General features: G+C 45.1%; 1 protein-coding gene across 1 annotated transcript in view; it reads right to left on the bottom strand.

Annotated features, from left to right (window-relative positions):
- LOC141112851 (serine/threonine-protein kinase Nek11-like) overlaps window positions 1-17096 on the bottom strand; it is a 274187-nt gene that overhangs the window by 126494 nt on the left and 130597 nt on the right. The window contains exon 7 of the mRNA XM_073605945.1: window positions 8908-9057. Coding sequence (XP_073462046.1) covers window positions 8908-9057 — 150 coding nt within the window. The remainder of the gene's footprint in view (window positions 1-8907; window positions 9058-17096) is intronic.

Genomic DNA, 17096 nt, shown 5'->3' on the forward strand with positions numbered 1-17096 from the left:
GGATAAATGGAACAATTGCTGCGTACAAACGACCGGACTTTACGGCATACTTGGTCCGGCGGACCAGACTCCGTCGGACAATTCGATCGTGTGTGGGCTCCAGCTGACTTTTTTTTCCCCAAAAGTTTGACGGACCTAGAAATTAAACATGTTTCAAATCTTTCCGACGGACTTGAGTCCGGACGAAAAGTCCGCTCTTCTGTATGCTGGTCCGGCTGACAAAAAATGACGCTAGGGCAGCTATTGGCTACTGGCTATGAACTTCCTTGTTTTAGTCCGGTCTTATGTCATCACGTACGAATCCGTCGGACTTTGGTTGATCGTGTGTAGGCAAAACGTTCATTCGGAAAGTCCGTCGTAAAGTCCGTCGCAAAGTTCGCCGGACAAAGTCTGCCGTAAAGTCCGCTCGTGTGTACGCGGCATATGGAGAAAAAAAGTTCAATGCTTTTTTAATGCAAAGGGAAGATAAGCCAATAGCCATTCAATGATAATTTTCTGGTGAAAAAATAATGATAAGTATCAATACTCCAAGGTGCCGGGTGAAGGAACAGGTGGAGAAACACAGATCTCTGGTTAACTCATATTGTGAGAACTACCATAGTGGTAAGGGAGAAATGAATTTGTGTGGTCCAGAGGAGGATGAATGTTCACCAAACAAAGTCAATGGTTATCTAGAGCATATGTCTGTATGGTCTGATAGTTCGACCAAAGTGGATTTTGTGAACATAGCCTCAGTCGCATGTCAATACACATTCAAGTAAACCATTCCGTTGGCTGCCTTGAAAAGGTGTCCTCAAAATAATTGAATAAGACTAAAGGGTCACAAAGTCAATGGCCGTGCTTATAGAAGCATGCATGTAAGTTTTGTATACTTATCCATCCAGTGGTTCATTCAAATATAGACCCATAGTTCTCATGCTGGGGAATGCACTCCCTGGATACGCATGGCCATGCACCAATGGATCACCAATGGGGCAAAGAAAGAAGGTGGATGCCAGATACGCCTGACTGGTTTCGCCAGGCCGGCCTCTGAAGCAGCCTACCTGTGCCCAGCGAAGAGATGACTGCAGATGCACTGACAAAGCTATTGTTAAAGAAACATCATAGTCTTCTTCAGAAGAACCTCAACGTCATACTACACAGCACATACTGTTGATTTTTAGCCCCAAAAACTTGCCAAAACGTTCAATAAGGTGTATCGCTGCCGATAACAAAGGGCCTTAACCCTTCAGGTACAATAACATATCATCAGCATAGAGACTGATGGTTTCTGCTAACAGGCCTGGCTATAATCCTCTAATATTTGGGCTAGCTTTAATAGCAATGGCTAAAGGCCCCACCTCTAGCGCATATAGCAACAGGGACAGCGGACACCCCTATTGAGTACCTCTAGATAAGAGAGTGGGTCAGAGACTCAACCAGTAACCATTATGCACGCTACAGGGGCTTGGTACAATAATTGTAGCCACTCGATAAAATTTGGTCCAAATTCATATGTACGAAGACATTCCCACAAGTAATCCCACTCTACCAAGTCAAATGCCTTGGCGGTATCCAAGTCAACTACTACCCAGGAACCAACAGTATTTTGGGAAGACTGTAAATTCATGAACAAGTGATGTAAATTAAAGGCTGTGTTCTTTTGTGGCATAAACCCAATTTGGTTCGGACGTATTGCCAATATTTTAGCCAATATTTTGATATCCATTTGTAAAGTAGATATGGAGCGGTAGGATTCAGGAAATAGGGGGTCCTTCCCCAGTTTAGGAAAAACATAATTTAATTTTTCCCACAACTTGGGACTAAGGACCTCTCGGAATTGGATATAAATTTCTAGAGGGAGCCCATCTGACCCCAGTGCCTTTGAGGGAGCGAGGTGTGCCATTGCTTCCTCAATATCATCCATTGAAACAGGGTCCTCTAGTGCCTCGACCTGTGAAGGAGAAAGGGAGGGAAAAGCTACCTCCTGAAAGAATTACACAAGTTTTGCGTTGGTGCGATGGGTGGTGCGCACATGCTGTTAAGAAGGGGTGTTGGAAGTGCAACAGCATGAACTATGCACTCTATTAACTATAGATAGCGCTGTAGTGTTATACAAACGTCTGTGTGTTTATATAAGCTTGTATATTCTGCACAGGAAGGATTTTTTTTGTTTGCTTTCTCCTGTAATACTGTTCTCACACATGTAATGCTGTTCTCTTATGCAAGTAAAGTTAAATTCTGCATTCCTCAAGATCTCAGTGCCTCATCTTATCACATCAGAGTAGTCCAGTGTCACCATAGTAACACTGGATTACTCTAGAGGGGGTGATCAGGGATTGTTTTTTACACTATTATTGCTTATAACAGTGATGCTCACTGTTATAAGCAATAGCGTTTAGCTGTCAAGAATGACTTCTATCCATGACAGCTTGTGATTGGTTACAGCTAATCACATGGTACAGGGTGCTATAATTGGCCTAGGTACCATGTGATAGCTGTGGGCCAATCACAGCATCACAATACTACACAATACTAAGCAAAACATTTATGAATAGAAGCCATTCATGACTGTTTTGTTGACATTGTATTCGTGTGATCAATCGCTACGACCAATCATAGCGATCACATGATACCCCGGCCAGGTACTGAGTCCTGTGATCCCCTGTTTCCATCAGACACAGCAGTCAGGGCATCATGCAGCTGTGTGCCCAGGGGGGCTTGCCAGTGCACATGTGCTCAGCAATGTACCACTGAGCCTGCAGCCACTGCAGTAAATATACTGTGGCGGGACTGCAAGTGGTTAACGTTTTTTTTTTTTTCCCAGTGTAATTGCAAGTACAGGCCTTGTCATCTGCTGGTTTGGCAGCCCCAAGGGGACAAAGGCACTGACTGCTTTTTGGATAGCCTGTCTGGCTTTTATTAGAATCAAGATGTATCTGGACCTCTTAGCAGTGGGGTGGTGCTTCTGTTTTTCATTTTTGTTACATCACACTACAAGCCAAGGACACCAGAGAGGTCCTCTGGGGTGTAGAAGCCACTTGCCCGGGAACCAGATCATTTACATCCACAGCAATACCAGTGAGATAACCCTACGGGTCAAGTGCTATTGTTCCACTTTCCTCATCTGGTGTTTACTGGACAGTGTCACATTTAGATACACTGCACAACTGTTACAACAGTTGTGCAGTGGAAGTAAGGGCCAGTTTACACTTGCTTCAAAACAAGGCTTCGGACAGGCTTTGTTAGAGCTCTCTGAACACCAGTCAAATCTCCTGTCACTAAATAAAATAGTTAGCTTACAGTCCTGTTTACACCTTGCTTATTGCTTCGATGAGCCTTTGGTGGAGCTTCGATGAGGCTTTGGTGGGGCTTCAATGAGCCTTTGGTGGGGCTTCGATAAACCCTTGGTGGGGCTTCGATGAGCCATTGGTGGAGCTTCGATGAGCCTTTAGGGGGCTTCGATGAGGCTTTGGTGGGCTTCAATGAGGCTTTGGTGGGGCTTCGATGAGCCTTTGGTGGGGCTTCGATTAACCTTTGGTGGAGCTTCGATGAGCCTTTGGTGGGGCTTTGGTGGGTCTTCGGTGAGGCTTCATGGGGCTTTGATGAGGCTTCAAGTGAGCTTTGATATAGACTTCTATGGAGGCTTTGAAGACACTTTGAAGCACCACTAAAGCCTTATGGGGTATAATTTTTTAAGCAAAGTCAAAGCAAGGCAAAGCAAAGCAAAAGCAAGGTGTAAACAGGACTGTAAGCTAACCATTTTATTAAGTGACAGGAGCTTTGACTGGCGTTCAGAGAGCTCTAACAAAGCCTGTCCAAAGCCTTGTTTTGAAGCAAGTGTAAACTAGCCGTTAAAGTGTGTTGAAGCCGAAGCAAGTGTAAATGAGCCCTAAAGCTATTAAAAATGAGGTTATGAGCGCACTGCTGACTGAATATCCATTTTTGAACTGAGTTTACAGATACATTGAGTGAGCTTTCTGATTTTGGCACAGCTGCAGCATTGCTGGATCATCGAATAGTTGCTCTTCATATTTGTGCCTCGTGGCTCTGCGGTTCCATGCGTTCTGTCTCGTAATGCCTCAGACCGCATTAAAAATCTCTCTCTCCACTGTTTACGGTAGACAGGTGCGTTTTGAAAGCCTTACAAGTTGGTGAGATGAAGTGACTTTGTGGAGCGTTGTGCTGCACCGCCGTCTGTCAGTTCCAGGTTCCTCAGCCGTCTCTCACATCACCTGCAGCCTATTACATTTCCTCGACTTTGGAAGTGCTTCGCTGCGACCTACTTTTCCATGGTCTGTCAGGCTGGAGAAGGTTGTCCCTTCAGCCCGGTGCTGCAATTAGCAGTGCGGCGAGTCCTCCCCCTCGTTTTATAGAGCTCTGGATGTTGGCGGGATGAATAGTCGGCCTGTACTGGGTGCTTTGGGCTCGGTAATGGGGCCTGCCGCTGCCGGTATCTCCTTCAATCAGCGGGCGACGCTGCTTTGCTCCTGCGATGTTCTTGGGAAAACTGCAAGGCTCTGGGGAAGCTCTCGTACACATCTCTAAGAGGCTGCGGGAAGGTCCCTAAGGCGATGCTCCGAGCAATCCGGCTCTGCACTTAAAGTGTCACTAAACCCACATCATAAAAACACGCTCAATAAATGGTGTATTCCATGCTGTTCATACTCACTCACTTTTCTATATTCTGCAAAAAACCTGGTTGATCCTGCTTCTCTCTATCCCCCCCCCCCTCCTGTCCCCAATGCCGTAGGGGATTTTGCAGCTGTGGTGTCAGCTCTGCACATGCTCAGTTCTCAGTGAGTTTCTATGCTGAGCATTTCCTCTCTATCACATCTGAACAGCCCATGTGACTATAGAGTCACACATGTGGGCGTATACACAGTGACAGCCCACTCCCTCCCTCCTCCTCCATGCCCACTAACCAGCTAAACACAATAGGGGCAAGATATTACATGTAGATCCATGGAGGCTTCACCTCCCTCTTATTCTTAGACACAGACTGGAGGGGGTGGAGAAACCCTTGTTTGCACACATCTCAGGAGGGATTTTGGTCCACTCTTCTTTACAGATCTTCTCTAAATCTTTAAGGTTTCTTGGCTGTCGCTTGGCAACTCGAAGTTTCAGCTCCCTCCATATATTTTCTATAGGATTAAGGTCTGGAGACTCCATGGCATTAATTTGCTTCTTCTTGAGCAACTCCTTGGTTGCCTTGGTGGTATGTTTTGGGTCATTGTCATGCTGGAAGACCCATCCACGACCAATCATCAATGTTCTGGCTCCGTCAAGGCAATTAGGGAGAATCCGGTACTGAGGAAATATGGAGCCTGCCATTACTGACCTATTCTAAAATTCTAGTTAGCTGGCTCTAATGCCATCTTGCCAGCTTCATTCACTTCTGAGCCAACGCTCGTAACAAGCATGGAGGTCAGGAATTTTGACTTCAGGGATTCCTGTGAGAACGTCTGCCATTGCTGACCCCCTTTAAAGGATTAGTTCACCTTTACCAAAAAACTGCCAATGCAGGTAAACGGGGGTCTGTAGATAAAAACGAACTGTGCAGCTCTAAATAAAGGTGAATAAAGCCCTTGCTATGGGTGTAGGTAACTTACATACCTCGGGAAGCCTGGCTGGAATACTCCCACGTCATTGCTAAGATGCTGCTTAGAGAGACCTAGTTGTTACTGCTCACCTCCACCATCACAAGAGTGAGCTCTTTCTCTAAATCAAACCCCCCTCACGTGATCTTTCTCTCCCCTGATGAAGTAGCAATGAGCTGAGTTTGGGCCTTGCTTAGCAACATCCTGGGAGTTTTCAGGTCAGGCTTCATGAGGTGGCCTACACTTATAGCAAGGGCATTGTCTAACTTTAGTCAAAGCTGCACAGTTTGTTTTTTCTGCATAGGCAGTTTTTTGGTAAAAGTGAACTAACCCTTTAAAAATGCCTAACAGTCAACCAATACCCACTCCAAAACTAAAAAAAAATGTCTATATATGTCGCAGGATCCATAAAGCGGAGAAGTCACCATGTAGTTGGTGGAGAACTCACCATGAAGTTGGCAGAGGAGTTACCATGAAGTTGGCGGAGAAGTCACCATGTAATTAGTGAAGTCACCATGTAGTTAGTGGAGAAGCCATCATGTAGTTGGCCATGAAGTTGGTGGAGACGTCACCATGTAGTTGGCCATGAAGTTGGTGTAGACGTCACCATGTAGTTGGCCATGAAGTTGGTGGAGACGTCACCATGTAGTTGGCCATGAAGTTGGTGGAGACGTCACCATGTAGTTGGCCATGAAGTTGGTGGAGACATCACCATGTAGTTGGCCATTAAGTTGGTGGAGACGTCACCATGTAGTTGGCCATGAAGTTGGTGGAGACGTCACCATGTAGTTAGCAGAGAAGTCACCATGTAGTTGGTGGAGAAGTCACAACGTAGTTGGTGGAGAAATCACCATGTAGTTAGTGGAGAAGTCACCATAAAGTTGGTGTAGATGTCACTATGAAGTTGGTGGAGAAGTCACCATGTAGTTAGCAGAGAAGTCACCATGTAGTTAGCAGAGAAGTCACCATGTAGTTGGTGGAGAAGTCACCACGAAGTTGGTGACAGTGGTAAGCGGTTTGTCCCATCCACGTAAACTGGTACATTCTTCTGGAGAGCTTGTCCTTATAAAAAACAACAGACTTGCTGGCTCAATCGCCAGATAAAAATGGTAGGAAAAAAAGCCCAAAAAAGAAAGCTAATGCAGCCTTCACATCTAAGAATTGGTAAGCTGCAATTTATTAAATGTTTGCTTTTGCGTTTAATACTGCTTTAAGTGAATGGCAAAAAAAGTTTTGTTTTCCACTGCTGATTACTCAGCATTATTCGTGTATAAAAGACAATTGGCGCCACCTACCTAAAGTGTTATGTGCTATAAACAAACTATTAAGTTTACTAATTAGTACTCCACAGCTGCTGTACACTTCCAGTGAATTCACCTCACCATACAACATACAAAATAAAATGAAAAATATAAGTGCAGCACTATTAATCTATCATGTGAAATATCCAGTGATATCAAATTATATTCAAATAAATAAATCAATCAATCTATATAACAATGTGTTCAATTAAAGTTACATAGTTACATAGTAGGTGAGGTTGAAAAAAGACACACAAGTCCATCAAGTCCAACCTATGAAACTTCATATGCTGAAACTTTTCTGCGTTGAATTATTGGGCTCTCTCAATAGATCTACTGAGAAAGCCCAACCAGAGGGCGATACGTATGTGGAGGGGGAGGAGCCAAGCCCGTGAGGTCACGCAGCCACAATGGTGAGCAGGACTATACAGAGCCGGTTTTAACTGAATATCTTGTAAGTGTTTTTTAATTGGGGTATTTTAATAAATGTTGCAAACGGAGAGCACTATGTATTCTCTATTTGTTGTTACATAAATGTGGAGCCAAATCCTATCAGGAATACCGAGTGATAACGCTGGTGTGGAGGAAGGAGAGACGCAGTGGGGCAGTATAAATATGAGAGATCTTTCTTGCGATCCCCCGGGGAGGATACTGATTGGAAAGTGGATACAGAGTAGCTGGTCAGATGTGGAAGAGATGAGACCAGGGCTGAAAGAAAGGAATTGTTTTGAGTCTTTCTGACTCTTGTATGAGGGGAGGGGGTAGAACGGCTGGTGAAGGTGAGCACAGAATCTGCTGAAGACACGATGTGCTCAGTGCTGGATGAGATCTGAATCGAGAAGTCACAATAATTCAACGCAGAAAAGGTTCAGCATATGAACTTTAATTGAACACATTGTTATATAGATTGATTGATTTATTTATTTGATTATAATTTGATACCACTGGATATTTCACATGATAGATTAATAGCGCTGCACTTATATTTTTCATTTTATTTTACTCAGCATTATTAAAGGGGTTGTAAACCCTCGTGCATTCTATGCATTAAAGCGGAGTTCCGCTTAAAAAAAATAATTAAAAGTTAGCAGCTACAAATACTGCAGCTGCTGACTTTTAATAATCGGACACTTACCTGTCCCAGGGTCCAGCAATGCGGGGGAACGAAGCCCCGCTCCTCTCCCCCTCCTCTCTGCGGCGCCGGCATTTTCGCTGTGGGCGCCCACCAGCCGCGGCACGCGGTGACTGGCTGGGCAATCATCTGGGACCTGTGACGTGTCCCAGATGATTGCCGTGAGACTTCCAGAACCGCGGAGGAAGTGGGAGCTGGAACCCTCTATAAAGAGGGTTTCCGCTCCTCCCCCCAAATAAATGTCATGCTAAATGTGGCATGTAAGGGGGTCGCCTTCCCTTAAGGTGGAAGTTCCATTTTTGGGTGGAACTCCACTTTAAGGTGAAAAAACACCTGGCAGTCACCGGGCCCCTTCCCCCCCTCCCTGTTTTACTAACCTGAGCCCCTGGAATTTCCAATGCCGAGGACGCGCTGTCCCTCTGCCCGGGGGTTCTCAGCACTTGATTGGATAGATTGATAGCAGCGCATCTATTGGCTCCCGCTGCTGTCAATCAAATCCAATGACGCAGGTGCTGGGGGGGGGGCGGGCCAAGTCTGGCATTCGTGTCTGTGGATGCCGAATGCTGGACTCGGGAGCGCGCCCCAAGGTAACCCCCCCCCCGGGAGAGCACTTCTCCTAGGGGATTATCTGATGCGGGGAGGAGCCGTGAGAGCCGCCGGGGGACCCCAGAAGAGGAGGTTCGGGGGAGCCACTCTGTGCAAAACGAGCTGCACAGTGGAGGTAAGTATGACATGTTTGTTATTTCTAAAAAATAAAAAACAATCCTTTACAATCACTTTAACATGACTGGTAAAAGCAAATGGATTCCTGTATTGTCCCACTTTACATGTTAAAGATTCAGTTTAGCTCCACCAGTCAGATCCTTATCTTACATCCTATAACCTCTTATCTCACCTTTGTAGAATATGGTTGAGCTCTGTAGAATACCTCGAGGGAAGGTTGGGACACGGATCATTAACAATCATTGATACCAGTTTGATCCATCGGGGACAGTCAAAAACGTGTCTGAAAGTACACAGTTCATAGAGGATGCAACCCATTGACCTGAGAAGAGACAGACAGAACAACGGTCATCCGGAAGGCGTTTACAAGGATATATAATGTTTCTATTTTCCTTATTTATCGTGTCCATTAATAATGTTTCTAAGCAGCTAACTATGACTTTTTAGATTAGTAAAATGATCAAACAGTTGTTTTTCAATCTTCTTTTTTTTTTCATGATAAAAACAACTGTTGAACTTGATCATTCAATTCTTGTAATTTATTATCTATAGTGACACTTTTCACTGGGTGTTGAAAATTTTTTTTTTCATGATAAAAATATTTTTTTTTTCATTATACTATTATTTTTATGTATAAGTAGAGGGTCATAGGCATCATGCTGCTCTGACTAATTATTTTACACAATTTATATTAGCGCCGCTATCTCTATCTGTACACATGTGAGCGGTATCGTTGGGATTCTGATCAATTTACGTTTTTATTTAAGTGGAAGTTTTTTTCACTGTACACTATGTATGTACACACATTTTGTATTCATTTACACATCTTTTATATAGCTTTGCACTTTTCTTTGGCGCAGTGGAGTAAGAGGGATTCAGGGGCGGCTTATTTGTATTTCTCTTGCTACAAACCATTAGCTAATGAGAGTCGCCATTTTCTGGAGACTCAGGAAGGTCCAACAGCTTTGACTGCAACTTTCACCTTCTCTCCACCACCTTTGCAGCAATTCCTTTTCACCACAAGATGTCCTCAGTCTTCCAGGTCCAATAACACCCAATGTCATTCCATGCAGAAGACTGAGGACATACTGTAAGTGCAGGGTGTCATGGCCTTGTCTCCTGAGGGTATATCCCCAGAGCGGCCTGCAGTCACGGTGTTAGGGCCGGTGTGGATGGACTTTTGTTCTTGCCAAACAGATTTTGCATTCCAGTGCAAGTTTATGGAAGTGCAAAATATGCTCGAAGTAGATCAAGTGCAGATCAGAAGGAGATCAACTGCAAGTCACCTGAACCTGTCAATGAATTCTGAAGGATCTCAGAAGCATCGTGAACGGACATCAAACTGATGCCAATGGCATAAGCCCAAAAAGAAGTCCGTTACGGCCAGAGCTTTTCTTCTTAGAGCATAGGTGCAGATACCCCCGCCTTCTGAGTCACCCTCCCTTGTCTCCGCCCCTCTACTCACCTCTCAGCCCCATCGCTTGGTTCCACCCCCTACCCGCCCCCCAGTACTGTCTCTTTTTACAGAATACAGAACCTAGTATTATTTTTGGTGCTAAAGGTTTTGTATGGAACTTGCTCATGAAAGGCAGTAAAATAGGTCCCCTGTAGCCATCAACAATAGACCCCCCTCAGAAACAACAGACCCCCTCAGCAACTCTATATCCCCCAGCAACAAAAGACCACCTCAGCAACAACAGACTCCCCCAACAGCAATAGACTTGCCAGCAACAGTAGATCCCCCACAACAAAATACCCCCAGCAACAATAGACCACCACCAGAAACAATAGATTTCCCAGAAGCCAGCATCAAAACACTCTCCAGCAGCCAGCAACAATAGACCCCTCCCTCAACAGTAGATCTATCAAAGCAAAATACATCCCCAGCAACAATAGAAATCAACAGAAACAACAAATGTCCCCTCCCCAGAAACAATAGATCCCCCCAGCAACCTGCTAAAAATAAAATCAGAAAGATCTATTTTTAGCACTCAATATTAATACACAAGAAGCGACCTGCTGCCCCCCCAGAGGCTTCCCACCCCAGGCAGATGCCTAGTTCACCACCCGGTCTGGTTTTTAGCAGTCAGGCTGTACTTTATGGTATGGTATCCAGGGCCAGGACAAGGGGTGGGTGGGAGGGGCGGCTGCCCTGGGCACTGCGGTTTCATGTGAGGTGGGGGGGGGCGCTGCAAGGAGATTGAGGGGGAGGGAGGGGCAAGTTGTTAGGAGTGCTGATTAGGGGGGATTTTTGTTGGGAGGGGGATGAGGAAGAGAATTTGTGCTAGGAGGGGAAATTTAGAGGATTTGTGCTAGGAGGGGTGACTTTTTTGGGGAGGGGCATTTGTGTTGGTGGGATTTGGGGGATGGAGGGGCAAAAGATTTGTGCTGGGAGGGGAGATTTCAGCAGTGTGTGGGGGGGGGGCTGGAGGAGTAGGCAGATTTGTACTGGGGGAGTTTATGAGGGTTAACATGCAGATTAGTGCTCAATTTCTTGGGGGGGGGGTTGGTGACACATAATGCTCATACATGTTGGGGGGGAGGCACAGTTTGGCATGTTCGCCCTTGGCTCTAGATGACCTTGTCCCAGCACTGATGGTATCAGCAGACTTTTGGCTTCCTCTTGGCCCATCTCATTGGAACTCAACCAGCTGCATTGTCAGGTACACAGCAGAGGTTCTCAAGCAGGACAGGGCCCTCCACCCAGGGCAGAGTCTCCACCCAGGACAGGAAACCCACCCAGGGCAGAGTCTCCACCCATGAGAGGGCCTCCAATCAGGACAGGGCCCTCCAGCTAGGGCAGAGTCTCCGCCCAGGACAGGAAACCCACCCAGGGCTGAGTCTCCACCCATGAGAGGGCCTCCACCCAGGACAGGGCTTCCACCCAGGACAGAGTCTCCACTCAGGACAGGAAACACACCCAGGGCAGAGTCTCCACCCTTGAGAGGGCCTCCACCCAGGACAGGGCTTCCACTCAGGGCAGAGTCTCCACCCAGGACAGGGAACCCACCCAGGGCAGAGTCTCCACCCATGAGAGGGCCTCCACCCAGGACAGGGCTTCCACTCAGGACAGAGTCTCCACCCAGGACAGGGAACCCACCCAGGGCAGAGTCTTCACCCAGGACAGGGCCTCCACCCAGGACAGAGTCTCCACCCAGGACAAGGCCTCCACCGAGGACAGAGCTCCCACTAGGGTTGCCACCTCATCCCTTTAAACCTGAACAAGCATGAATTACACAGGTTCTGAGGCTGAATTAATGCAGGTAAGGCACCAATTGCACAGTTTGGCATGTTCTCCCTGGGCTCTAGGTGACCTTGTACCGGCACTGATGGTATCAGCAGGCTTTTAGCTTTCTCTTGGCCCATCTCATTGGAACCCACGCAGCTGCGTTGTCAGGTACACAGCGGAGGTTCTCAGGAAGCCTGCAGTGTCGGTGACATAAGCGAATCACTTAATAGCAGTTACTTTTACTTTGACACAATATAGACCGCTTCACCAAACCGATTCTGCTCCAAGAAGCTTGTAATCTAATTATGGGGACTGAGCGTCTGATACACTTGGAGCTGCAGGTAGAGGAACGCAGACTTTGACATCGATCACATTGGAGGTGGTACAAGGCTTTTTATAGTAGAACGCCATTAAATGTCTTATTTAAAGGGAGAATATATAGAAGCAAATACAAGGTTTAAATACATATGACCGCCACTTCATAGACAGATAGGAGGGTGACACCACTTCCTCTGTTAGAGTTAAAGCTGAAGTGTAATGTTTGTGCAGCTCTCAATTGGGGGTTGTGGGAAATGACCTCCCCGAACAGGATATTGTAGGTAAATAAGAGAACCAGAACCTTTGTTACGTGGAAGAGCGGGATTGATGATAAAGTTGGCAGTGCCTCCAACCAGGAGAGGCCCTCCGTCCTGGACAGGGTCTCCACTCAGTACAGGGCCCCCATCCAGGACAGGGCCTCCACCCAGGAGAGGGCCCTCCATTCTAGGACAGGGTCTCCACTAAGGATGAGCTCCGGCGTGTTTGCATGCTGAACGTGCCAAGCCCGCCAGCGCTAATCACAATCAGTGAGACATTTCCCGATGTGCGGCTGAAGAGATCGGGAAATGTCTCCCTACCTGTGATTAGCGCTATGCTGTGCCGACTTCCTGGTGGGCTCGGCACGTTCAGCATGCGAACACGCCGGAGTTCATCCTTAGTCTCCACCCAGGAGAGGACCCTCCGCCTAGGACAGGCCCTCCACCCAGGACAGAGTTTCCACCCAGTGCAGGGCCCCCACTTAGGACAGGGTCTACACCCAGGACAGGGCCCTCCACCCAGGGCAGAATCTCCACCCAGGACAGGGCCCCCACTAAGGGCAGAGTCTCCACCCAGTACAGGGCCCCCAGTCTCCACCCAGGGCAGAGTCTCCCCCCAGGACAGGGCCTCCACCCAGGACAGAGTCTCCACCCAGGATAGAGTCTTCACCCAGGACAGGACTCCCACCCAGGGCAGAGTCTCCACCCAGTACAAGGCCCCCACCCAGGGCAGAGTCTCCACCCAGTACAGGGCCCCCAGTCTCCACCCAGGGCAGAGTCTCCCCCCAGGACAGGGCCTCCACCCAGGACAGAGTCTCCACCCAGGACAGAGTCTCCACCCAGGGCAGAGTCTCCCCCAGGACAGGGCCTCAACCCAGGACAGAGTCTCCACCCAGAACAGGGCCTCTACTCAGGACAGAGGCTCCACCCAGAACAGGGCCTCCACCCAGAACAGGGCCTCCACACAGGACAGAGTCTCCACCCAGGACAGAGTCTCCACCCAGAACAGGGCCTCCACCCAGGACAGAGTCTCCAACCAGCACAGGACCCCCACCCAGGGCAGAGTCTCCACCCAGGAGAGAGCCTCCACCCACGACAGGGCCTCCACCCAGGACAGAGTCTGCACCCACGACAGGGCCTTCACCCAGGACAGGGCCTCCACCCAGGACAGGGCCTCCACCCAGGACAGAGCCTCCACCCAGGACAGAGCCTCCACCCACGACAGGGCCCTCACCCAGGACAGGGCCTCCACCCAGGACACAATCTCCACCCAGGATAGGGCCCCCACTAAGGTTGCCACCTCATCCCTTTAAACCTGAACACATATGAATTACACGGGTTCTGAGGCCAATTTAATGCCGGTAAGGCACCAAGTGAGTTTAATTACCACCTTAACCAGCCCCAGAACCCGTGTCCCCGGTATTGAAGGGGTTAAACACATCTATACACATGTAGTATTTTACTGATCATTACACAGGAACTGTTCTAAATAATAAGGCCGCTTTCACACTGCTCCTTGTTACCAAATTTCTGGTGCATTTTGCACCTGTGAAAAAAGGACAGTAAGAGCCCTTTCACATTGGGGCGGTTTGCAGGCGTTATTGCCCTAAAAATAGCGCCTGCAAACCGACCTAAAACTGCCTCTACTGTTTCTTCAGTGTGAAAGCCTGAGGGCTCTCACACTGAAGCGGTGCGCTGGCAGGAGAGAAAAAAAACTCCTGCAAACCGCATCTTTGGAGCGGTGAAGGAGCGGTGTATTCACCGCTCCTTCACCGCTCCTGCCCATTGAAATCAATGGGGCAGCGCGGCTATAGCGGCGCTATGCGAGCGGTTTTAACCCTTTTCCGGCCGCCAGCGGGGGTTAAAACCGCACCGCTAGCGGCCGAATACCGCCGCAAAAACAACGGTAAAGCAGCGCTAAAAATAGCGCTGTTTTACCGCCGACGCCCCCACCGCCCCAGTGTGAAAGGGGCCTTACTCAAAAAACACACCAAAAAAATGCAACCACGAGTGCATTATGTAACATGCAGGACTTTTTTTTTGTTTGGAAAAAAAAAAAAAAATCAATAAAAACGTATATTTAAAAAAAAAAATGCAACGGACCCGGCAACTGACTGGTGTGAAGAGCTCCATAGGATTTCATGGTCGCTGCATTTTTTTATCTGCTTTCGGTAAGGCAAAAACTGATCGGTGTGAAAGCGCCCAGACATCTGTAAACTTTTTTTTACGGCTGTGTGAATGAAGCCTTCCAGAAATGTACACAGGATGTTTTTTTATTTTTATTTTTTTTCAAAAGATATATTTTCGCTGATCTTTCCAAATTTTTTTGGTAATCGGTAATGTCGGAGGTCACACCGGCGATCTCTATGAGTTGGGTTTTTGTCTCCGGTTCTGTCCTGTTGCTCCAGTAATGATGTACCTGAATGAGATTTCTCAGGTTATAATAGAAGAGGCGTTCTGTCACCGCAAAGGACCCGACTCCCCCAATTATCCCCCCCGCTGGCAGATCACTGACACAATCATTTCCTGCTCTCCGAGCCGCATCCTTCCTCGGCTCACACTGTGCCGCTCTACGGCTAAAAATACCGCCAGGCCTTCTCTAATGGCCTACAACAATGACCAGGTACATACTGACAAGTCCGGAGTACGGGCAGCAAACGCATGGCTGGGTGTAAATTGGGCGAGAGGAACGCCGGTGGTGGATTAATTAGGGCAGAACAGGCAGCTGCCTGGGGCCCCAGACTGCAGGGGGAGCCCATGGGGATACTAAAACAGTAAAGCTGTGTATACACAGTCGAATGTCCACTTGATTTTTTAATCAAAAAATAAATAAAATAAATTTCAATTTATTTTATTTCAGTTTCAAATAAATCTCAAATTTCAATTTTAAATTAATTTTAGATTTTTTAATCATTATAAACTACATTTCCATGTATTTTATATTAATTTCAAATCAATTACAAATGTCCTAATTATTAAAAAAAAATAAAATAAGTTTCAATTTATTTTATTTCAGTTTTAAATAAATCTGAAATTTCAATTTCAGATCAATTTCAGATTTTCTAATCATTATAAAATACATTTCTATTTTTTTATTTCAATTTCAAATCAATTTCAGATTTTTAATCATTATAACATGAATAAAATACATTTAAATTTTCTTTATTTCAATTTAAAATAAATCTCAAATTTCAAATAAATCTCAAATTTCAATTTCAAATCCATTTCAGGTTTTCTAATCATTATAAAGTAATTTTCAATTCATTTTATTTTAATTTCAAATCAACTACAAATTTTCTGATCAGAAAATACATTTCAATCTATTTTATTTCAATTTCAAATAAATCTCACATTTCAATTTCAAATCAATTTCAGATTTTTTAATCATTATAAAAAAACATTTTTCGATTTATTTGATTTTAACTTCAAATAAATCTCAACAATTTCTTGTTCAAATCCATTTCAGATTTTCTAATCATTATAAAATAAATTTCAATTTATTTGATTTCAGTTTCAAATAAATCTCATATTTCAATTTCAAATCAATTTCAGATTTTTTAATCATCATAAAATAAATTTCAATTTATTTGATTTCAGTTTCAAACAAATCTCACATTTCAATTTCAAATCAATTTCAGATTTTCTAATGATTATAAAATAAATTTCAATTTATTTGATTTCAATTTCAAATAAATCTCAAATTTCAATTTTAAATCAATTTCAGATTTTTTAATCATTATAAAAAAAAATTCAATTTATTTGATTTTAATTTCAAATAAATTTCAACATTTTCATGTTCAAATCCATTTCAGATTTTCTAATCATTATAAAACAAACTTTCAATTGATATGATTTCAATTTCAAATAAAATCGAAAATTTCATGTTCAAATCAATTTCAGATTTTGTAATCATTATAAAATAAATTTCAATTTCATTTTATTTCAATTTCAAATAAATCTCAAATTTCAATTTCAAATAAATTTCAGATTTTCTAATCATTAGTGGGGTCAAATCAATGTTCGCTTTCATCGCAACAGGAAAACTTAAAGGAGCAGGATGGAAACTTCTCGAATGTATGAATATCTACCAGTGTATGCGGTTTTTGTTAAGTGAAGTCCATTCATTCCAAAATCGAATGTTAAAAGTAAATGAGATATTAAAATAATTTCAAACAAAATTTTAATGTATGAATTTTCTGAAGTATTGCCGGAAAATTTTTCACGAGTAATTCTATTAGTGTATTTCCAGCGTTAGTTATTAGTCGATTGTCTTTTTGTCGGATGCGGTCAACGTTGGCAGCCTTTGTGTTCTTTTCAGTAAAGGTTTCCCTGAACATAATTCAGCCATCATCCATAATACATGGAGTGTGCGCCCTTTGTGTAGCGGGAAGCGTTGTCTCACAATGATCCGCCACCATCACCTATTCATAGCTGAATTCCAGGAATGATATCCCTTACATACTGACATTCGGCCAGCTTGGCTCGGTGTAATCATCCTAATCTGATATCCGGAAGGCTGCTGATGCTATAAAATACTGTAGTAGTCTGCGCTGCATA

The sequence above is a fragment of the Aquarana catesbeiana genome, linkage group LG11, assembly GCF_042186555.1.
Source record: "Aquarana catesbeiana isolate 2022-GZ linkage group LG11, ASM4218655v1, whole genome shotgun sequence".
Classification (NCBI taxonomy): Eukaryota; Metazoa; Chordata; class Amphibia; order Anura; family Ranidae; genus Aquarana; species Aquarana catesbeiana.